Below are 25,420 nucleotides of genomic sequence, written 5' to 3'. Positions count from 1 at the left end.
TGACAATACTGTTGCAGTCTTGTTGCCATCAGTAACATAATACTATGAAGTCTTTGCCCTGCCTGTCCCCTTCCACCTCAACTCCATTTTGAGTTACCTTCTCTGCAGGTACTAGGGATCACAATTCAAATATTAGTCAATGCAACCATACTGCTGGTAGTTGCAACTGATGATGGCATATTCAGTAGTCACAATTATTGCACACAAACTTGTTATGCAACGGTCCTTCTGCTCATCAGGATAAGATCATCTTTCAATTTAAAAAAAAAAAAAAAGACAAAGCAAGAAACCTGCTAGTGAAATTCAAAAAAAAGTCTAAGAAAAACATTTAAAAAAAAATTATAAATTTCTGGTATCCAAAACACACACAAATAAATAATGAAATACCCCTCCAAAGGCCATACAGAAATTCCACTTCAAAATGGTCTTTTTTTTTCTCAATTACGCATCTCTTGAATTAGTGTTTAATAGATGCTGCACCAACTCAGAGGCAGCCTTACCTCGCACGTGTTGCCAGCAAAGCCAGGGAGACAGCGGCAGTGGAACCCGTTGACCAGGTCATCACAAACACCTCCGTTTTGACACGGGTTGCTTGCACACTCATTCACCTCAATCTCACAGTTCTTGCCAATATAACCACGAGGGCAAAAACAGCGGTATCCATTTGTCTTATCCTAATGGAAAGAAAGAAAAATTCAAGCTTTTCATTTCACAAAGAGCCAGAGACAGTCAAGTTTGCTTATCTGATGTTAAAAAGCCTCAGCAAAAATACCTACCTGTTATTCTATTTACAAAACAAGGATGCACGTACCAGCTGGGTTCATGCAGGCATAAATCCATCCATTAATCCTATCAGCCCTTCAGATATTCCTTTTAAATCTTACACATTTTTAATACAATAAAATACCGCTCTTCATGGTTTGATTGCTAAAGCAGGGTACATGACTACTTGAATGTTGTTGGTGAATGATCCTAAACCATTATCATCAAATTTCAAGATGATTTCATTGGTTATCACAGACTACAGTCACATGCCCACATCAAACACATTAAAGTCAGTTGGAGGTCTGTAGTAAGAGTCCTTGACGATAAAGGAAAAAAAATGTAATATATAGAAGCCCTATTTAAATATAATGAGGTTTATATCTGAAAATATGCAATTTTATAACAAGGTCTATATTCAGAGTTTTGAGTGTAGGACCAATAATATACCCTGCTTTAGAGATCGCAAATGAGGATAAAAGGAGGACGGTTCATTGAATAAGCCAGGACCTGAATGTGTGGAGTGACTGTAGGACCAGATTTGGAGACCAATTCAGAGGTGGAGGCAGGAGCACCCGCGTCTATTAGCGGTCTGTAACTTTATACAAACGCCGATACAAAGAGTCCGTACATGCAGTAATACAGATTGGTGCGTCCCTACACGCTACTGGTTGCACCTTAGGAACTAATACCAGCCCTATGTCATGTGCAGTATCTCAGTCAGAGTATGTGAGCGGTCAATCATCTGTGTGCACAACCCCTTCTCCCCCCAAAGATACTCCATCTCCATATGTGTCGCCCAGGAACGCTACATTTTTCAACACAATTCTCTGTGTGCTTCTGAAATTACAGCTGCGACTCTGTACAGACAGACAATTGAGATGTATGCGCACTAGCAAGATTTTATTTATTTTTAAATCGCTCTACTACGTCCGGCATCGGCAGTGCGCCCACCTCTGAACTGGAGCCTTGTGTGGCAGTTACCAAGAAGCGGATGTCCTGGTGTGGACAACTATCTTGACGTAAACAACCCTTAAATTAATATTCCAGCACTAGACCTTTAAGACCTCTCTAAAGCCAATACTTTGAGAGTAGAGGAAGAAGTGGAGAACTTGTTGTTTTAACGTATCTGAAGTCAAAGTGTATATACAAAAACACTAATCCTACTAAACAGTCACAGTTCAAACTAAGGCATTCAGAATACGCAAAGCTCACCTTACAAATACCTCCATTTTTACATTGACCATGGCAGTCGTCAATATCTACAAAATGAGAAAAAATTGATTTATAGACTACAAATCAATAATGCAAATAGAAAAAAAATTAAAAAAGCAAATAAAATAAAAAAAAAAGGAAAAAGTTTAAAGCATGAAGTTAGGATAGGTTGGAAATCCAGTCAGATAATAGCATGTTTTCATGGAGTTTGCAAGCATCTTGCAGATCATTGATGCACTGACAGCGGTGCACCAACTCATGATTTGACAGTGTAGTGACAAAACAAGTTTTGCTGGAATGTTTTTGAGTGGATAGGAAAATTAGCTTAAAATTAACCATTCAATACTAACTGATGTGACAGTTTATTCCTGTCCATCCTGTAATGCAGTTACAGTAATATCCACCAATCAGATTTTTGCAAGAAGCAGCATTAACACAGGGTTTTCCCTCACACTCATTAGCATCTGTGAAACAAGACAAAAGAAAGAAAATAAAAACACCATAAACACCATCCCAAGCACCAAGCAGTATACACCCACAGATTAAATGCTACTTGCTGATTACTATGACATTGCATGCAGATTGGACACATGTTCATGCATCCTAGTCGTAGCAATTTCATGCTGTTAATATTCAGTCAGAACCAAAAACACAGAACAGATGTGGAACAGAACAGATTCTATTCCGTGGGGACAACAGGGAAGGGATGCAGAAATAGGCAGCCATGGCAAGTAAAAAATTACTTTCCAGGCCAGTCAAACTATGGTCAGTACATCTAAAAAGGAACAGATTGACTAATATACACATTCTGTGGCCACTTTATTAGGTACAGCTGTTTATTAACGCAAATATCTAATCAATCATGCGGTAGCAACTCAATGCATAAAAGGCATATAAAATGGTCAAGAGATTCAGCTGTTGTGCAGACCAATAAAGAAAAAAAAACAAAAACAAAAACACATGTGATCCAAGAAACTTTGATCATGGAATGATTGTGTTGCTAGACGGGATGGTTTAAGTAGCTCAACCGTGCATTACTAAAATTGTATGCAGAAGTGTATCTCTGAATGCACAGCACGTCAAATCTTACTAACAGTAGAAGACCACACTGGGTTCCACTCCTGTCAGTTAAGAACTGGGAATGAAGGCTAAAGTAGATACAGGCTCACTAAATCTGGACAGTTGATTGGGATGAGTCAGACCAGGCTATGGTTTTTCCAATTCCTGCTTGGGTAGGGTCAGAATACATCAAACAGAATTCTGTGGATCAATCTTGCCTTGTGTTAATGGTTCAGGTTGGTGGTGAAATGGTGTGGGGGATGTTTTTTGGCACACATTAAACTCCTTAATACCAACTGACCATTGTTTAAAGCACTGTTGCTACCTTCCCATTTTGGCAGGGTCTACCCATCTTCTATGGCTACTTTCACCAGAATAGCGCACCTTGGAGATAATTCAATTGCAGGTGAAGGCAGCGAATTGCCGTGGCGTTTAAACGCCGGCAACAGTAGCCCATCTCGCACCCTTCGCCTGGCCTGAATGCCTGGTGTAAACAACACTTTTGTGAGAAATCCCACTGCCGTAAACCGCGGCAGCTAGCGCGCTGATTTGACCGGGTGAACAGATTTGCCCTTAATTTAATTCCCCCCCTATGGCACAAAGCACAAGTCATCTCAAAGCACCTTTAAGATATGGTGGAACAGGAGACTTGCATCATAAATTTGCAGCAGACAAACCTGCAGCAACTGCGTGATGCTCTCATGTCACTGTGGACCATAACCTCTGAGGAAAATTTTCCAGCATCTTGTGTAACCCATGCCACCAAGAACTCAGGCTGCTCTGGGGGCAAAAGGGGAATCCTACCCTGAGTTACAGAGATGTACCTCATAATGTGGCCCTTGAATGTATACTATATTTAATATAATATGTCATGTGCACAAATAGGCAGACATATTATAACACCAATATTTATTACAATGCAACATAACTAGGAACTAGTGACATAGGTCCTATATGACCTAATATATTAACAAGGAATATTCTCCTCATGAATCGATTGAAGCAATATTGCTTCAATCTACAATATGGCTGCCCCCTCAACAGCTGCACAAAAACCCACGGACTGGACAAAAATGTTTGTTTATTCAAAGCTCATAATGAAAGTAGTCAAGCTGTACATACTAGTAAAAGGTCTCTATAATAGAGATCTTTATTATGTTTTTATATGCTCCCATTACAGCCTCTCTTTAGTGTACTGACCAGTTTTACATTGTGCCAGTCTTCCATATACACAGTGGAAGCCATTTTGTCTGTGCATAGGAAACTAGAGCGCTCTACACAATTATTAAACAGCATCTCCACAAATAAAACAAAACAAAAAAAAAAACACACAATCGTCATGATGCACATTAAAAATCCCATCACCAGTTAAGTTACAAACTAAGGAAAAAAAAAAACCATCACCATTAGTATATATTATGTAAAAACACCACATGATGCATGATTAATAAGATATAAACCCACAAACTGCACTAGAATTGGACTTTGGAATTCCAAAATCTAAAAGGTGGTTTTCCTTTATAGAACTGTACAATATAATGCAAACTGAAGTGTGGCGATCAGAGTTCCATTTGTCAAGTGCATGTTCAGTGCTGCTATAGAATGTCACAGAGATATTGTGGCTATGTTTCCAGGAATGACTTACCCAGCTGACAGGTGGTCCCAACCCACTGTGGAGGACAAATGCACTCAAATCCATTAATAAGGTTTTTACAAATCCCTCCACTAGCACAAGGGTTGGATGCACACTCATCAATGTCTGGAAAATGGACAGGAAAAAGAAAAAAAGTTATGTACACATTATTCCTTGTTCCTCCATTATATGTAAAATGCTACATTTAAATCTGGCATAATTTACATACATCCTTAGGATTACCAGGTTGTGGGGGAAAAATAAAAGTAAAGCTATAAAAACATGATTTGAATGCATAAATGACACCAGTATATTCTTGCCCTACTGTGACCGTGTTTCAGTCTGTGTGGCTTCCCACTTGTCCCCCATTCACCTCCTAACATCACTGCACTGCCCCCATCACAAGTATCCTTACCCGAACTATAAATTAGATGAGGGAACAGGTTCCTTTTCTTTGTTTATTTTTAAAAACACAAGATCAGCACGCTCCTCTCCTAAAATGCTGTGCGCTGCAGTGAACGTTATGATGATCTGATTGGCTACCACATTGCATTGTGACTGTCCAGTCTAAAACCAGAGATATCTGGATGAGCAGGAGATGAAGACTGGGAACAAAAATGCACTAGACTAACCTATTCAAACACACCTTAATTCAAAGCGAATTTAGAGGACACCCTAAACTTGGAGGAAATCAAACTTTACAAGGATCTCCTCCGGCAATGCTCAAGCCTCCCCTCTGCCATCACTTCTCGTCTATTAGAGTAAAATATAACCAAGAGTCACCTAGTTGTTGCACCAGTACATCGAGGCAGCAGGGTAGTTGAGTATCTACTTGTGTAATAGGCACAGGACTACTGCAGTTATACTATCAGGGGGAAGGGGGAGTTCCTGGGGTAGTTGGCTCTTTACCAGTTCTTGTTCTTAAAGCAATTCTCTGCAAACACATCTACCCAAGTCATAAACCCATAAAACACCACAAATGCTAAATTTAGTGTAAAAAAAAAAAAACCTACCAACTGCGCAAGTTGGACCGGTCCAACCTGGTGGGCAATGGCACTCGAATCCAGAGGAGACTTCATGACAGATGCCATCATTTGCACATGGGTTAGAAGCACAGGCATGTTCAGCTGCACATAGAAACATTGGTCTTGTTAGTATGCGGGTTAAACTACAATGACAACCGTGTGCATTGCAAACTTATTGAAAAAAAGGACCTATATGACTAGCGTACTATATGTTATCATTTAGACTTCTAGAATACTGTGACAAAATATGGGTGATCACTGTAAGCATTGCTAAAGTACAGTGCTGGGGCAAAATAATAACGCATAATTATATATCTCTCCCTATAAGAGTACACTTACAACAAAGGGAAGTGGCTACTGCAAAATAGGTCAACACAATAAATACCATATTAAATCTATACATTATTATGGAGAAAACTATTTTAAAGACCTTCTAAAAAACAGACAAATGCTAGCAATTAAAGACCACAATTGTTCTACCTATTTCACAGTTCTTTCCAGAGTAGCTGTCTGCACAAGCGCAATGATATTTGTCAGGTTCAGTGTTCATGCAAGTTCCACCGTTTAGACATGGATGATGCGTTCCGCAGTAATTTAGATCTTTAAAACAAAGAGAAATAAAAAACATCTATGAAATAAGCATAGAACCTTCAAAGATCCTTCGTCTGGCTGGCAGTAGATGGACCTACAGCACTTTATGATAGGTCATTAGCGTAGCCCATCACCTTACATTTGTGTGTGTGCGCACAATAGTAACCGATAACAGAGAACGGGGGAAAAGGTTGACTAATGCCTAGCATTATTGCCAGCAAACTGCTGTGAGGGTTTATGCTGCTTTTACTAACCACTAATCCTTGTATGGGCCATAACCTAAGGAATGCGTAGTAATAAAAATTCTAGGCAAACATGAACACAAATGAAAATGTACTTTCAGAAGAATATTCACTTGTGTAGTATTATGCTGCTAGTGGACCTAAGGAAAAATAAAATGACATCCCTGCGTGTATAAAAATGCTGGACTGGCTCTGGTTGCCTTATGTGAGCAGAGACGTGCAGTGGCTTTGTAGGGACATATTTGGCAGGAGCTTCAGTGACGAAGACAGAGGAACTTGCCAAGGTTTCTAGAGCGATGGTGCCTAAGGTAATGTCAGAACATAACTCCAAGGGAAACCCATCAGTGGCGCAACCAGCAGGTGGCATCAAATACAGCCAGACGAGAACTTCACAGGTCAGGGTACTCTAGTCTGCTTGCAGGGTATAAACCACTCATCACACATGGCAAAGTTCTGCAAGTCCAGTGGAGCAAATGAAGGGCAATGAATTAGCAAGCGATGGAGGAAGGCTATATGGTCCGATTAAACATCCTTCAGCATGTTAGACAAAACAGGAGTACACTCCTTGATACATAGATCCCATAGAGTTCTTTTGGTTTGTATCCAGCAGTGCAAAGGAGTGGATAATATGGCCATAGTAACCAATAAGCTTCTACCCATCACCTTATAGAATGTACTCGATACCTCAAACCTGATTGGTTGCTATAGGCAACTTCTCCCTCCATTTATACTGCTTTATACATCAGTCTGTAAAGATTTTAGCGTTTGGTCCCAACGGTGAATGATCCAGAGGTACAGTACCATGGTGGGGTCCATGTCCTGCTATGGTTTGAGCGCAATTATTCCCTTCAAAAGGCAAGATCAATAGTTACTTAATGTTACAGAGTGCTCAACTTCTCCCCATGCTGTAGCAACTCCTTCATGGCGAGAGGACAATGCCCCCAAACAAAAAGCATGTGTGGCCATACAATGGTTTGAGGAGCACGATGCTGATGTTATCCATGTGTCATGGTCTTCTCAGAAACCAATTGTGGAGGGTCACTACATAAGATGGTGATACATACAGTAGTTTTAAAACCAGAAAAATATAAAACTTCCATACATACATTAAATATATTCTTGCAACCAAGTCCTGGAGATCATTGGAAGCAATTCAATCATTACAGTAAGATAATATTTATTAGTTCACAAAAATATAAATAAAATCTACCTTTATCGCATAGAAGGCCGCCCCAATTGGTTTCACAGTTACATTCCCATGGCAAGCGGCAACTCCCATGGACACAGCCGGGGTAAGAAACGCAGTTGTTGCAGTAATCGCCTTGCCATCCATAGTGACACCTACGAGACATGAAATGAGGCAGGGCTTATTTATTTATTTGGATTAGAGGTACCAGACAATAGGTCGGTCTGATTTGCCAATTTATTATGTCATAAGCTGCCAGTGATTTTTGTAGTGTGTACAGGAGCAGTGATGAATCATATACGATCAAACGATACAATATATCGTCCGGATGTATGCGATATTGGACATTGTGTATGCTTAATATCGAATATTCTGGCCTCAAAGCAAACTGGATGTAAAATCAGTCCAATTACAAGTCGTTCAGGCATGTACCTACCCTAAAAGAGTCTAGCCACCACACTAAACTATAGAGAAAAGAAGGTGAAAGTCTATTTAGGAAGAAGTGAAATAAGAAGGGATTATACTAGTAAATGTGGGAGAGGAGTGTATGAATTAATGTTGCTGTAGTATCTTGTGAAGGGTTAGCTTATTATGGAGGTAGATTAGATGCATCCCGAAGGCTCTGCATAGAAATTGGAAGAACATTAGAGAGTAAACGACTGTTTTCAATCAATCATAACACCCATGCAGTAAGCTCCAGGAGTAGAGGTCATCGTCTAAAGCTTGAGCTTGTTTTAGTTTATTTGCTTCTATACACACAGCCCTTACTTATGCTGGTTACACACTAGGCGATATATGTCGTTTGTACAGCAGACGGACAATAAACCGCTTAGTTCGTCTGACAGTGTGTGTACACGCAATATACCTGTGAAAGGGGTCTTTCACATATATATCATCAGTCGCATGGAGATATATCGTTCACATCTGCTTCTGTATATACACGACCCATCAATATGCTGGTCACAGGAGCCAGCAATAATAACATTGAAGCGGATTCTTCTGGCCAGACCTACTCAGCAGCTAATTGTGCATACACACTTGCCAAATTGTTACATCATCCTACCGACCATATGTAGAAATGCAGTAAGTGAAGAAAAATTAAATAAAAAACCCATACAACCAAACCCGCACTGCAATGAATTGATTTTGCAGGAGACCGTTGTAGAGTCTGCTTAATCAGGAACTTACTTGGTCATTGCGTGCCACATTCCTACTAGTCACTGACCAAAATAAGTCAATAAGGACCTTAAAAACACATGAATAAACCCCTTACGCCGTGGGTACACACTGCACGATGCAGTGGACGGCGGTGTGATGTGTAGTTCCATGCTGCATTTAGCAGCGAGACATCGTAAATCTTATCGTCCCATCTACCGTGCTGCACGGCACATGAGAACGTGATGAACGACCCATGAGTACACGCAATTGGGCGTACACACTAAGCGATCCGCATTGGAACAATAGATCGTGCAATGAAGCACGTAGCATGTACCAAGCTTAACACTCGTTTTCCACTAATATGTTCAGCAGATGTTTTATATTTGGAGACATAAAACAGGTATTTTTCTAGCTAGCAGTCAAAGCACATCTCAATGCATTCTAGTGACTAATCAAGCAGCCAAAACATTGGTCTGTCTCTTAAAACCCAGTTTTGTTCTATTAATGTTGTTTCAAATTGTAAAGCGCAATGGAATAGGCTGCTCTATGTAAGAAACTTAATAAAATGCATTTATTTAAATAAATAAAATATTTAAATAACCCCAATGTCGACATTTCAGGTGTGGACATTTCCCAGGTGTCGACAATGTAACTGCATACCTTTCATTTGTATTCATCTACACATATAAAAAAAAAAAAAAAAAAAAAACACTTTGAAACTATAAAAACCAATTGCAGTCTCGGTCATTCTGGACCAGACTATAATTCGGTACACATTTCACGACCATCATTTATTTGTACAGCACCACCACATTACACAAGATATAGAATACCAGTATGGTATCGGCATGTGGGAGACAACCAGAGCAACTGAAATAAGCCCACGCACACAGAGAATATACAAACTCCACACAGATGAGAGCCTTGGTCAGAGCATAGAATGTAACCATTACCAATACAAACTTTTGAAACAAACAAATTTAGCATCACCAGGCAATTTCCAGGACATACTTTTGGGCGCGATCACTAGGTTAGCCAATGTGTTGTTTTAGAGAGTGGAAGTGTTATTTCAAGGACTGGGGTGGGGGTGGGCGAAGAGACAGCTGTCTTGTCAGTTTTCAGTGGAGTTATTTTAAGAACCTTTTCCATACAATGAGTGTTATGTATTCACAATGTAGGCTCTCTGATCCTAATGGATCTCTCAGCCATAATGGCACTATATTTACAATGTGAGCCCCTCTACCATCCCACTATTAAAAAAGGCTAAAAGTAACAGAGTGGTAGAAAACTTAAACAACCATGCTCAACATATATGGAAGCCAGCAGTGAGTACATACAAACTAACTTTAAGCAGCCGTTCCTATTACACACAAGCCAGGAGCTTCACAACGTACCCTGTGCACATAACAGCAATTACAGTAAGCTAATTTCTGCTCGTATCTCCATGTCAAAACACAGCACAAATACTTACTGGCAGCATCTCGCACACGCAACTGAATAGGCACATATGTAGTATATTTTAAACACTATACCCGCTCACACAAAACCCACTTTTTGGAACGGTGCCAAGTACAGATGTGCCCTTGATTCAGGCTTGCATGGAAGCCGGTGCACATAAACGCAGGTCTCCACCCGTATTCAGAGTTGGCATCTATGCCCTTATCCATCACTTTAGGTAAAGTAGCCATCATCAAGATCAGCCTGCATTGCACCAGCACTATACCATATATAAAGTAATGCTTTTAATAAAGAATTGGAAACACCACCTGAATGTACCCTTAGGGGAAAGGTGCTAAAACCAGAATTGCAAACTCATATTACAGACACAAATTATTCAGGTTCTACGGTAGATTGGATCACTCTGTCCTACCCAGTTTTACGTTGGCTACAGAATCTATGCAAGCAATAGGTCAGTAAATAAGGGGACAACTTGGCAGAACTATAGGTGGAGCAAATTATTTCAACTGTGATACTGAGGAGATCTATATAACATGCACTGCTAGGGGTTCCAGAGGATTGGAGTTGAGACCCATGTTTAATCTATGCCAGTGATAGCAATGTCCAAAAACAGGATTGTTTTTTTGGATAAAGAAAAAACAAAAACAAAACCATTAGGTTAGAAATTATTTAGGTGCTGAATTATGGGACAAGGCTAAGTAAGCATAGGAATCTCCATTTAAAAGTAAATATAGGTGCAGACAGAGGAGAGGAGGTATTGAAAAGACTCCAGGTCATGAGTATGGACACCTAATAAAAGGGGAGGTAGAGTGTACCAATAGAGTACTACTGGAGGTAGTCAGGTTAAAGATCTCATTCCACCTTGTATCTGGTTTAGACCACTTCCATGTAAGCATCATGGGGACTTACCATTGAATTTTAAAAAATGTATAAGCAATAGGTGAATCGACCAAAACAAAACTCTGATTAATGGCTTGGCATCTATCTGTACCTATGCCAGAAAGCCATTCACCCTGGATGAATAGTTGGCCAAAGGGACACATAAAATAGGAGTCATCAGCATACCTCTACCCAGATTATGAATGATAACTGAGGGGAATATTCATGAAAGCTTAAGCTGGGTACACATTAAACGATATTTGCACCCAGCGATGCATCAATCGATCCCTCTGCTGGTGGGCCGACATATCGGGCAGCAGCAACACATTAGACGATCCGGTATCAACCGTCCAATGTCGGCCCATGCCACATCCCGCTTCATGGGGTCGACAGTCGAATAATCAGATTGAGCTGCATGTAGGGCCGACATGACGATGCGGCCGATGATCCCGCAGGGAAAGTACAACAGCCGACAGTGAGTACACAGACGATTTTGCAGATATGTCGGCCCGGTCCGTCAGATCGGGTCAAAAATAGCCTAATGTGTACCCAACTTAAGAGTTTTAAAATTGTGAAAGAAAGTACCAACCAATCAGCTCCTGTCATTTTTCAAACACAGCCTGTATTACCTTATAGTAATGGGGGCTTGTATTCCTGCCTAGATCTTTTGTACTGTATAGATTACATGCCTAATCACTCTGCTGAAGATTTTAGCTGACCTGTATGAAGTATCAGGTCGAGTGATCTGCAGATGATGGTCGTTCATACACACTGAACAGCCATCATCTGCTTGTGCCCTCGGGTCCCGGCGGCGTGTCCCGCCCACCTACTCGCAGCAGCCGCTGTGTGTTTACGGGCGGTCCGATGGACAGATATGTCTGCAGACATATCACATCGGCTGTGCTGTACAGCCGACGGACTTATATGTCTGAATGGCGACGTTCACCGACATATCGCGGGTACACACTGGCCGACGGGCAGCACATACATTGGGCGATCAATTGATCGGCCAATGTATCTGTCAGTGTGTACCCAGCATCGTTAGTCAGACAATTGGATGAGATATAAATAAGTGTACGTTGCCACAGTAATTACTGTATAGTGACCTCTTAAGTGTATCCAGTCTTCAAAAGGTTTTAAAATAACTACATTATTGTACAAGGAAGGACAGAACTGTCCTACTTCCTGGATCAAACACACAATATATATATATATATATATATATATATATATATATATATAAAAAAAAGTAGGATGTTTTGATCCTATGATTTGCCCAGGAAACCTAAGAGATAAATCGGTTCAACTAAGTTTGGGAAGTTCCTTCTTACGCAAAAAAAAAACCCCAAAAACCTTTCAATTAATTCCAAGTCAGAATTATGAATACCTTTACAGAAGAAAGATGCCATTATAGCATCCCTGAGAAGCAAAACATTTTGTTTTTTATGATTAGAGGAAAACACAGTGTTTATGAATCCAGGATCACTACGTGTTAAGTCCAGCAATTCTACCATGACATAGGAAGAGTAAATCTAGCCTTCCTCTGCAGCAGGAAGTCTGCTATGTCCTAATTTTACAGGTGATGGGCCAGCTTTAATTCAACTTCCTCATCGGAAACAGATTTACGCGATTCCTATGTCACAGTGTACTGGATCACTATGCACAAGTTTTAACAAGGTTTTCAGTGTCCTGCAATGTCCTATTGTTTCAGTCATGTCATCTTGTAACAAGTATGGTTTGTTCCGGGGGTGATGGACGATTAACCCTCTTCTGTTACTTATCCTGACCTCGCTCTGCATTTCCATGCCTAGCTGGGTTGTCTGCGGCAGTCAGTCCTCCTTGTAATATGGCCAGGAACAGCTTTAGACCACTCCCAGTCATACAATCACTGCGCACAGCATTCAATGGGAATGAAGCGTGCCGCAAATTCAGAAGGCTGCGAGAGCAGGCATACTGAATTTGGCAGGTTATGGCTGATCCATTGTTATTGGCACCTGACATTTTACATATTTTATACCTTTCAAAAAGAAAACTGAGGCCAATTAAGAAAAGTTAGCGGCTAAAACAGGGGTATTCAAATTTATTTATTTTTTTTTAAATGCGACCCTCAAGCTGCTGTGGAACTACACATCCCAGCACGCCCTGCCACAGTTTTGCGATTAGGGCATGCTAAAACTGTGGCAGGTCATGCTGGAATGTGTAGTTCCACAAAAGCTGGAGGGCCGCATGTGAAATACACCTGGGATAGGAGAATCCATTTTACACTTTCGGTCACATTTTGGCACAGTTTCAAAACACTGAGGAAAATCATGGAAGAGTTTTTTTTTTCGGTCATAATTTTAACAAATCTTCACCATAAAGAATGTACTTGAAATAAAAAGATTTATACTATAATATTATTATTACTGGAGTTAACATTTTGGTCTGCCCATGAAAGGGTTAAACAAAAAAAACAAAAAGAAAAACATTGGGCCAATATTGCTGCAGCATCACATCAATGTGTTGTGTGGTACCTCCAAATTCTTTTAGAGTCACTGTTAACAATGAGGAAAAACAAAATGTAAGAAAAATGTGACAGCAAGTATATTAGATTTTTTTTTTTCTCAACAAAGTATGTAAACCAAAACGGATTTGTTGCTATGCCTTACGGCACTTGTTGCAGTTACACAAGCAAAAAGTTACTGGTTCGCTAAAGCAAAAATTAAATATCTCAATAAAAAAAACAAAAAAAACACACAATGGTCACAAAAACAGTCAGACAAGCTGAATACAGCACCACATGAGATCAATAATGTTCTAATCTATACTGATTGCTGCTTTTTTTGTATTTGATTTAATTTTGGAGTTCTGTTTCTATCCATATTTAAAGTGCACGCATAAAGCTGGAATACAGAACAGGATACAGAGTTTAATCAGAAAAAATTTCAGTGTCAAGATGTTTTTAGTTTCATTTATGGACAATTGGAACCTTCTTTTTCGACCGTTTCCCAAAATAGCAGAAGAATGTGGGCGTTGTGTATAGAGCCACACCATCACATGTAGGGAATACAGAATGTGTGCCGCACCACATTTAAAATTGCTAAGCCATGCCCACAATGGTGTGTTACCTACTGTTAATATGTTTTTAGTACTGTCCAATACCCATACAAACAAATGAAAGCCAAGGTATGCCCTACTCTGGGATGTCAATGGTATGATTCCCATGAATAGGGATGGCTGCACACTGCAAGTTTGTCTATAGTCCTTCTGGATGGCTAGTTGAACAGGAGAAAGCAGTTTTGTTTTTTTTTCAAATGATCAAACATCTTTAGGACATTAACTATGAAAAAAGTGCTATTGTTTGAAGAAATGTACTAACACTAATGTGTGCAATAACAATCCACAAAACATATAGAACTCATCTAGCCACCCTCAGTCGAATGAGGAATTTGTGGCAAGTATTGGTTTATGGACTTAGAGGGGGGTTAGTGACTAGGGAGGGAAGTTAGGGTTAGGCACCCCTAAAGGAGGGTTAGGGGGGGGTAGTGACTAGGGAGGGAAGTTAGGGTTAGGCACCCCTAAAGGAGCGTTAGGGTTAGGGGGGGGGGGGGGTGTCAGGTTAGTTAGTACTTACCTTTACATAGGTCTGGCGGTATTTCATACCGATCCCGTTGAGCACAGGTGGTTAGATCAAAATTGACTGAGGTACTAATTAAGTCATCTGTGCTCAACCAAGGATCGCTCTAAAACCTGAACTGTTGGGGAGCCTTGAGGACCGCGTTTAGCAACCTCCGGTTTAGGTGGAAGGGTTAGTGTTAGGTGTCGGAATTCCGGCGTCTGGATTGTGTTGGCGCCTAATGTAATGAATATGTAAAAAGTTAAATTTCAATGAATAGCAAGAGATCCCTATGAAAAACTTTGCAGTCAGAAATTGACCCAAAATAATAAATTCTTATGTTCCATCCATTAAAACGCTGTAAGGTCAGCAAATACCCTTATAGATGCATCTAAATGACAGATCTGTATGAAATAAAATAAGCGCTCTTGAATCACAACTGAATGCACAGCTAAGCTACAGTAAACAGCTTTCAGACAGAGACCTAAAATGACTTGTTCCATAGAGCATTATGAACAAAAAAGTCTTTTCACTAAACACATTAACAAATTGTAAAATACAGAGCGGGATGGAAACACAAACAAATAGCGTTTGTGTAGTCTAGGTAACCTTATCAGGCTCCCAACTCCTATGTCTGCACCAAGGCAATTGTTATGTGTAGGATACAGCGACCTTGCAAAAGAGAGGAAGAGGCTTCAAGGCGGAATTTCATGAAGGTACAAAGTCATTCTTTAAATTGCATCCTTGAAAACCAGCTGGCATCTTGTATACAAGGAATATACGAGGGAAGGAAATACAGCAGAATTGGTTCTGAGGACATCTCTGTATACATATATGTATTTTGTTATTTAAGACAAGACAAAGTTCGGAAAGTGGGCTGGAGAGGATGTATGGCTGGAGCTTTGTCGCTTAGATCCACATTAAGGGCCCGGTTATGGGAATGGGAGCAAAGCAAAATAGAGCAAGTAACTTTGCATTTGGAACCAACTATGTTGCACAGCAAGGGGTTATAATAATTTTTTGCATGGGGGTATATACTGGCTGCTTCTGCATGTAGCCCAGAAAGCCTGGCAACTTATTTTTACACTGCAATATAGATTTGCGTTAGGAAACGCCCCTCCCACATCTAAATTTTGGCACATTTTACATCTGTCCCACACCTGCAGTGCAACGTGGTTTTACTAAGGGGCACAGTTACTTGCTCTTTTCGGCTTTGCTCCCAGCACAGAATCAGCCCTTAATTTGCCTGGTCAACCTGGGTCCTTTTTCTGTGTGAAAGGGTCAACCAGAGTCAAAATTCCCGGGACTTTGACCCTGGTTGCTACCAGGGTTATTCCCGGGGTCACGATGACCATGGGCTTGTCAAAAAGGAGCTGATTGTAGGGCACAGTGGGTGCATGGAGATTACATTATCTCCAAGCACCCACTGAGAGACCAGTAGACCCCTGGTCTGGTGTGAACGGCAACGACCAGAGTGTAACTCAGGTCCATCCGCTAGTGTGAAAGGGGGTAAGTACTGAAACCACAGCTTCAACCAGAGTTCACTGTCCCGGCTATGAGCCGGGGTTTCTGTCTGAAAGTGGTATTCGTGAGTATTTGGGAACAATGCTCATCATCTTGTGTCAATATACTTCTGTTTACCTGCAATATTGTGCAGGATAACACAAAACGGAACATGGTTTTCTGGATTTAGTGCAAATCTGGGTATTAGTTTGTGCTAACAGCAACAGACAGAAGTGCCATTATTTATAGAACCATTGCGGAATCCATGTGAATGTCATCAATAATATTACATGCTCATACCGTCCACTATTCTGGACCCAAACCACCCCTCTCCTCCCTTCTATAGATGAAGCTTCTTGCCTCTATTGCCAATCACACCAGAGCTTTAGAAGCAGAACACTCCAAGGAAACCAATGCCAACACAGATAGAACCATACAAACTCCACAAAGATTGGGTCCTGGTGTCCCCAGTGCTGTGATAGCAATGCTGAATACGATGCAACCACGTTGCAAAAAAAACTCTTCATCTCCTATGTAGTGTACAGGGCGTAGTGTATATTTCATTCCTTTGTGCAATCATGGTGCAAGTTTATTAAAACACAACATGACTGCATTTTGTTTTTTTAAACAGGACCTTCTGAGGGTGAGGAGAAATCCGACTAAAGTACCAGACGCGAGGCTGTTTTCTGCATTTGTGCGCCGCTAGAGGTTTGAGGTCGGCGCTTTATTAGGAAAATGCCGGTTCTCGCGACTAAAACACCCTGCTTTAGTCGTTAGAACCGGCATTCTCAGACTTAAGCGATTTTAGTCGGACTAGAATTGAATAGCTCCGGGACCAACATCCCAGAGCTAATACCATCCCGGTGAATTGAATCGCCCCCATATTGTACCAAATGAATAATTTACATTGCATTATTCTGTATAGACAAGAACTATGTGTTAGTTACATTCTCCAAAACATCATGGTCACAGAGATGGGGGAGAGGTGGTTTGCAAAGCCAAACCTGTGAGCACCTATAATTTTTGGGCAGCGCTTCATAGGCTTCTTGCATCATTCATGGCCCATTACAACTGTAAATGTTTACCAAGTACGTCCAACTTGTTTACACCCCTTTAGGGGTCTCTTGGAATAAAACGTAGGTGGATGTTCAAAAGAAAATAGATTGCTCTTTTAAAACATGTATTCTTTTTTTTTTGTATTAAACTTATTTTCAGTTGAATTTAAACTAGAAAAAAATAAAAATAAAAGCACCCCCTACCCCAGGAACACATGCAGCAGGTTGAGTAGCCTGACTTTAGAGTAAGAGTTTGCACATTGTACCATGTAAGGTACCTTGACAGATCTATCAGCTGGTCAGTGCTATACAATATATGCACCAAGGTCAAGTAGAAGAGAACACATCCAAAAATGAAAAAAAAAAAAAAGTCCCGTCCATATTACTTACTATGTTCTCATCAAGACAAACCAACGTAACGATTATATATTCAGAGTAAATAGAGGCCACAAGGAACACAAAATTGTTCCACAAGTCTCTCGATTGGTGAAACAATTTACATATTTAGGCAACCAAACTTGGCAAGAACGGTAATAGGCTTAATTTGCAGATGGTTAATGTCCTATCAAACACAAGTCAGTCACAGTTTCCAAGTAGCAATGAGGAAAAAAAATAAAAAAAATTGAACTGACGGCAGTGGTAGACTCTGTGCACTAGAGTGTGCCCGGAGTCTATTTCGCAGATCACTGGGAAAATGGCGCTGCAGCCGTCTGCCTGGTGATTTCCTACTGCGCAAAGTGCAGGGAAAATGCCCACAGCGGCTATTTTCCAGGCATTTTCTGTAGCGCTACTCCGTGGGACATCGGAGTGGTAGGTATAAAAAAAAAAAAAGGTATGGGTGCAGAGTGTGCGGTGCGGGCCCCCCCAGGGGCCCGTGTACACCATAGCCCCTGCACCCATTATAAATATGACCCTGATACAGCCATACTTGTCTACCATCCAGAGGGATTTTGAAAAGGAGATAAATGTATTTCAATTCAGCAAGAAGTGCGCACGTTGGGTACTTATAGTAGAGTCGACATCGAAAGTTTCCAAGCTATGGGGCAAGAGAAAGCTTGCGATACATGCAGGACAGAGTGTGCCGTTCCAGAATGGCACACCATGTTGATGCCAGTACTTGAATTTTCCCCAATGATTTGTAGGAATATAGGTAAGAAAAATGAATATCACACCCATTGCTTATAAAAAGGGTACTTATTTTTATTTTATTTTAAATAGCAGGTTATGTGAAATTGCTGCTTTAAACCATAATCGCACGAAAAAAATAAAAAAAATAAAAAAAAGAGGATTACACGCAGTTTCATTTTAAATAAGTCGTTAATAAAAAAACTCATTGTCTTGAATGATAGATATTTGGAGTGTTTGGCATTTATAAGAACGCAAACGTCCTGTAGAAGATTAAGATACAGTAATCAGCTCAAGCCTCCAGGTTGTAAATGGATTGCTGCTATGTACTTCCCAGATAAACAAGGCCAGTACTCTACTTGTGGCTGTGGCCAGCCAGATGTTAATCAGGTTATAGAAAAGAAAAACACTGGGATCAAAGGACTGCTGACAAGTCTTGTGGACGAGTTAGCAACACTCGGTCTTTACAGGGCTTTATTTTGCTAGATAAATTGGCTTTGATCAAATGCTGACCAACACACAGAACCCAAACATCAACTGATTGAGTGACTGCAGCCCAGTCACTCAATTAAAATAGTCAAAATCATACAAAGTCAGTGAATTAAAAATAAAAAAAAGTTCTACAATTGCAAAAGTATTTTTTATTTTTTTTGTTTTGTTTCTGGTCCTTCAGCACCTTAATGAAGGGTGTTCTCTCCTTCTATTTAACCTGTGCTGGGCGATCCATTGTGAAATTGGTTTCTAGTGGAGTAGGTCAGGCTGGCCTGCTGTCATGCCACCACTTCATTCTGATTCACTCATGTAAGGTCATAAATGTACAGCACATTAACTATTTTTGGTCGGACTGCAAAAATGTTATGTCAGCAGAACACGGACTACAGGAGGTAGCAGTGGACAGGCCCAAAATGAACCTCTGAGCAACAGGCTCTGTAAAATCATCCCAACCCATTAGTGCCAAGATATCACCAAAGAGCCTGCCTCGAACCAGCAGGGGGTTGCCAGTGGAACAAACCATCCAACACTAATATAATGAAGCAAAGGATGTGATAACTGGGCCAGTTAAGTTTAAAAAAATGTTCTATGTCGCCCCCCTTTAAACTTGTTAATAGGCAAACATACATCTTGCTGGGCAAATAAGATGTATTAATTTTTGCTAACATTAAACCAGGGGTGGCCAGCCTTTGAACTTTGATCTTTTGCCATCGATCATAGTATGTAATGTAGTACTTAAGCCAATTAGGCAATAAAATATCAAATCCTTCCTGTATAAGATTGAATTGAACAGAGTTATAAGAAAAAATTAAAAATTCAGAAACATCATTAGTTTCACCTATGTAACCCTGACCTCACTACACTTAAAAGTAAGTAGGCCCAATCCGTTCTGCTTAAGGCTACAATCAGTGCCCAAAAGCAGAACAACATTGAAAGGGGATATTGATAATGGACATTACATACATCAAACCTAAGCATAATGGTGACAAGTGGCAGATCAATTGCTAATCTCTTGCATGACCAGCATTATTAAAACCAAAAGACACATCAGTTCCAATCTTGTAGGAGTGCAGAGATGTGTTTGCTTCATAAATTTGCCAGCAGAAGCAGCAAGTCTATAGCGATTGTCTAAATTGGCCACAATCTACTAGTAAACAGCAATTTACCATTTGACCATCACTGCATTAAGAGATTTGAAGCAAACAGTGCTTCTAGAAGTCACTTGTACTCAACTGGGAAAGTTGACCGAGAGGGAGATGTATCAAACCTTGGAAAGAGGACGTGGAGACAGAAAATGTCAACAAATCAGCTTTTAACTGTCATTTTTTAAACAGCCTATAAAATGCAAGTTTGAAGCGGATTGGTTGGGTACTTTCTCTAGCCAAGGTTTGATACATCTCCACCTGGTACTGTAGGGGTACAGTACACATTAGTCAACATGGACTACCCCTTTTTTCAAGTGAATACATGATTTTGGCAGGTTTGGACAGTTGGGAAGAAATGTCTAAGGTGCAAGAAAGCTGAGTGAATTATGCAGAGAATACACCTGCAGGACAAGGCCTACGTAGTGACTAGTGATTGTCATCTTCATCATCCCTTATTTATATGGCACCACAAGGGGTTTGCAGCGTCTTATAAAGTATATAAACAGGAACAGTATGAACAAAAAAAAAGTGTGACTTACAGCATAAAACATTGCAGAACATTGAGAAGATTTATTTATACACATTGCTGCATTAGTCATAATGCCAAATAAGCAGTAAGGGCGGCAGAACCCAAAGGTTTGGTGCAGTCGTTGGCAGTGGGGAGAGGATTGTATAAGTGAGGGAAGGAAACGCACAAGAGGCCCCTGTGAGAGATATATACATACATATATGTGATAAATTTAAATATGTAAAACTGTTTGAGCTTAGCATAACTAAAGACATTTAATAACAGTTTGGTCTTGAGTAATTCTACAGGATACAAGTGCCTGCCAATCGATACCTTCATTTTGTATATACTTGTCTTCCTTTACGCACACGACTTCATGACCAGCAGAGAATTATAGCTCATCAGTGCAGTAGATTGGTTCATACAATATCAAAAAATGTCAACTCCCCATCACGGTATAGGAAGGTTTACATGTACATTTATGTATGTTTCAATGGGACTTTTTACAATGCATCTTCCTGGAAGTTTCTCTTAAGAATATCAAGCTTAAGGCAATAAGAGCTTGAGTCCATTAACTGATCTAAACATTCAGACACCAGAGTAGAAAAGTACAAGAGGATCGCAGACAAATATAACAGAGTATTATAGTGTGTTTTACACCACTGTCGTGAGTCAGCCAATATACAGATGACAACACAGTTCAGCAATTTGGCACAAATACGGCGACACACGCCTATACTGCTTCCTCTTATTCCCCCCCCCCCCCCCCACTCAATTCAAAGAAAAAAAAAAAAAACTTTACCTGCCAAGTGAAAAGTGGCAGCGCTCCAGGAATAAAGGCAGGGGGTCGGGGTACAACTCCAACAAATAAAACACTAATAAAAGTCCAACATCCTTTATATATATATAATAAACCAAAAACCACGAGAGTTTATAGAAGAGCCCATGCATCTCCTGTCCGTTTGACAACGCACACATACACCTACAAACAAGCATTGGATTCTTCATTGCATGAATAATTCTTCCTACGCAAAAAGTCCATTATTTCTATATAGGCAGCATATTTTATAAGAGGTGCACTGTAAAGAGTCTCTGAACACTACCCAGAGGGAATAAAAATAAAATAAAAAATGAAAAAAAACTTACTTGCATTCTCCAGGAACAGTACATCCACCATGGATTAAGTCACATCCCTGTTTGCATATAGCTGGAAAAAAAAAAAAAAAATAGTAAAATTTGAAAACAAAATTGGTAAAGTTTAAAAATACGTCATGGCCTAGACCAGAGCTGTCCAGTTGGAAGCCAGATGGTCCCTTCCAAGGCTCTATGGTGACCACCAATTTGCCAGAAACTCAGAATATTGTGTTTCAACATATTAAAAATTTGGTCTAGGAACACAGACTTAAAATAATTCAAAATGTTTTCACCAGCAACTCTTCAATAACGGGTGCCAAACAGAGCAATTCAATTGTTGCTCCATTCGTGCATGATTGTCGCCGACGCAGGCATTTCTGCTCGCACCCTCCTATGCAATAAGTCCCTAGCTTGGGAGCCCTAACCAGGCCATTAGATGGGTTTAGCCGTTTTACGTGGCTAAACTGGGTCTAATTGGGCGGGACAAGTGCAACATTTAATGGGCGCCTCAAAAACAATTGAATTGCTACATTGGGCACCTATTAATTAGTGCACCTAAATAAATAATTGAATCGCCCATACCCAAGACAAACCTTAACTAAAAAACAAACATGAAAGCACAGTTTCAGGTTAATATAAAAAGTAATACAGAATATGAACATTATTTTTACACCTGCTCTCATTTAAACCATGGATTAAAATTGTTCCAGATCTTACAAACAGAAGGCAACTAGCTTTGCTTTCTTATACTTGAGACCATGTAATCAATATAGGTGGCAAACCTTTGAATATACAGATTTAAAGTGACAAAAATATAAACAGGTCGTCAACGTACCTTGTTTACATTCTTCTCCCATCCAGCCTTCCATGCAGGCTTTATTTCCATTATGGTCGCAAGTGTAATGACCGACAAAATCATCCCTGGGCCGGCAAAGCTTGTTGCATGTAACCCCATAGTAATTTGCATCACATTTGACTCGGATTTTCACGTCAAAGTGGGCAATGTGGCCATGCAAGGTCAACGGGGTCCACTGGTCTTCCGGGTTGATGACTCCAGTATGGGGAACACGATCAATCAGAAGACTGTCATCTGGAAAGAGACACCAATCAGTTGAGTAGAAGACTGCATTCTTAATGTGCTGGCTAATCGGCCAAATTACGCAATTTTGTGGAATTGCAATGAACCTGGCGGCAAAGTCCTATAAAGGAATAAATTGTTTTCCCATTTAAAATCGGATCCAAATCTTCCTTCCTATAGCATAGCATTTGGTAGTGGCACATGGGACAATATCACACGCATGACCAGAAAAACCATTATCAACAGAATTACCAACCCTGTAAGTTCTCTTAACTTTGCTCAATACGAAAAAAAAAACACACCTGACTGAAGTCTATAGTGACTGAGGTACTATATGAGGAAATAAAATAAACTTAAAATGGGAAACGTGGACCCCTACGTGAAGCAACATTTTTTTTTTTTTTTTTTTTTTAGTGGTGTAGGGTTCAAATCAGAATATAAAAGAAAAAAAAAAAAGCCATTTCCTTTACAACAATTTGCACAGGATACAGACTGTACAGCTCATCCCTGCATTCTCAGACTGTTCCGTGTACCACTGCAGAACATGCATGATGGAAACACAAGCTGGCTTCATTTATTATGGTTCTTGTTGCCGTAAAGCAGAGTAAAACATCATTATTTTAAAACCAGGGCAGCGTCAGTCTGTAGAGTGAAACAACGGTAATATCTTACTCTAAAACAGCTACAGTACTGCCAAAAGCAATCTATTAGCCCATAGACCAAAAGACAAACAGATGTCAGCCTTACATGTAAATTTAGGTTCTGCAGGACATGATTGCATTACCAATGCTGGCAGAGCTAGATCCCGTAGTCCCTAAATGATGATGCAGTACAATGCAGATGGAATAACAGCCCACATGGAGAATTCTAAAGGTAGGAGTCCTAAATTTGTATACAAGTTAAGGCATTATAGATTTATTCACTTAATTCGTGACCAGTAGTAGCCTAGATGAATTTACCAAATCATTTACTAGCTCCTTTTAGGACCTTCACATTTGTCAAACAACTCTCAAGAGCAGCTCATTTGTAGGGCATAAGAAAACTAGGCTTTGCCATGCTTATTACTGGCAGGCAGATGAAAGCAGTCTCGTTCACTAAATCATGCCCGTGATGAAGCCTCTCAAAATGCTGCGCTGTATTTCTGCATAGATGTAAACAATTTTAAACCTTGTACAGAACGCCCTGCAGTACAGATACGTGCTCCAATCCTCAGCTATTATGTGATCAGTGAGCACCCCTTATGCATGGAGCGATATCTCGCTCACTGTGTACTTTACTTTCTTCGGTGGGATTGGGAGGTCAGCATCTCCATTTGTTAAGCAGCTCATAATGTTGGGACTACACAGTTCAATTATCTGGCCAATCAACCCACTGATCAGGCCGATAACTGAACAGCGTATTGCTGTGAGCGAGCAGTAATGGTCAGTCTGTCAAACATGTCTAATAGATCCGATAATTTGTGCTCGGATTTCAACTATTTGACATGCTGAAAGCATCCAATATATTGGATGTTGTCAGCATGTCAAATAATTGATCTGCCGCAGTCTAACAGACATTTTAATCTCAAGGTGTATGCCCATCATAGGTGATCCCCCGATCCGACCTATGCAGCAGCGTTTGAAGCAGTTTATCGGCTAACGCTCCTGTATACACACCTATGCAACCATCAGGCTTATTATCCGATATCGGGTGATCGGCCCTTCAATTGCAATGGTGTGTACTCTGCTAAAAAAAAAAAAAAGTCACGTGATAAAATCTGCGCGCAATGTGCATGTCTGCGGATATTAGCCGGTCTATTGGTCCGTATAAAAATGTTAAAAAATAATAATCTGGTATTGCTGATAGCAACCAGATGTTAGGTGACAAAATGCATGAAACCATTTGAAAAATAAAATCGTATCTGATTAGTTATTTCTTTAGCAACCAGGTTTTCATACAGTTCTCTATAGATCAAATGTCTACGCCATGGAACATTTGGAGCGCCTTCCTCTATCCTCTACTCTGCACCCTTCTGATCACAGCAACAGACAATCACTTCTCAGCCCAAGGAAATAAAATGGTGAAGAGGAAGAAGCTGTATTAATAATGATTTTAAAACTAAAATATTCAGTAGCTAGGGTTACTGAAATATGCATAGCTGATCTGTTCTTATTCCGGCAGATCTCTATTATGGTAACACATGGTAATTTACAGACGCGACAAACTGCAGTTTGCAATGTTACCACAATCTTTCCTTTTCAGAACATGGATTATCTCTGTAGAGAAAAGACCACTGCAAGTAGTAGTTGGACTTTACTAGTTAAATGCCAAATCAAATGACCGCAGCCTGTTAGTCAGAATATATGCCAGGAGTCCTGGTCAAGTAAGCAGAAGACCAATTTTAGCTAGGAAATAAACTTTAAACTCCTTCCACTACCGGCTATAGCTATGCCATGTGGGTGATTTAATTCAGCGCAAAGCCGAATAGCCCCGGGCAGGAGTTCCCGGAGCTACTCAAGTGACTGCGCTGTTAAGCCCGAATACTGGATTTCTGCTAACACCCTCCTGAGGTGCGAGCAGAAATCCGACTGAAGTGCC

General features: G+C 40.3%; 1 protein-coding gene across 2 annotated transcripts in view; it reads right to left on the bottom strand.

Moving 5' to 3' along the window:
* The window catches only part of JAG2 (jagged canonical Notch ligand 2), a 90,444-nt gene that overhangs the window by 26,767 nt on the left and 38,257 nt on the right, over nt 1-25,420 (bottom strand). The window contains exons 4-12 of one of the 2 annotated variants that reach the window (XM_088471249.1): nt 22,601-22,855; nt 21,778-21,838; nt 7,738-7,868; nt 6,175-6,294; nt 5,683-5,796; nt 4,682-4,795; nt 2,328-2,441; nt 1,978-2,024; nt 501-674 (exon numbers count right to left, since the gene is read on the bottom strand). In XM_088471249.1, the coding sequence (XP_088327375.1) occupies nt 501-674; nt 1,978-2,024; nt 2,328-2,441; nt 4,682-4,795; nt 5,683-5,796; nt 6,175-6,294; nt 7,738-7,868; nt 21,778-21,838; nt 22,601-22,855 (1,130 nt within the window). The remainder of the gene's footprint in view (nt 1-500; nt 675-1,977; nt 2,025-2,327; nt 2,442-4,681; nt 4,796-5,682; nt 5,797-6,174; nt 6,295-7,737; nt 7,869-21,777; nt 21,839-22,600; nt 22,856-25,420) is intronic. The other variant, XM_088471250.1, reaches the window with a different exon arrangement.

The sequence above is a fragment of the Taudactylus pleione genome, unplaced genomic scaffold, assembly GCF_031769625.1.
Source record: "Taudactylus pleione unplaced genomic scaffold, aTauple2 ptg000113l, whole genome shotgun sequence".
Lineage (NCBI taxonomy): Eukaryota > Metazoa > Chordata > Amphibia > Anura > Myobatrachidae > Taudactylus > Taudactylus pleione.
This window is presented reverse-complemented; position numbering and strand designations above follow the sequence as displayed.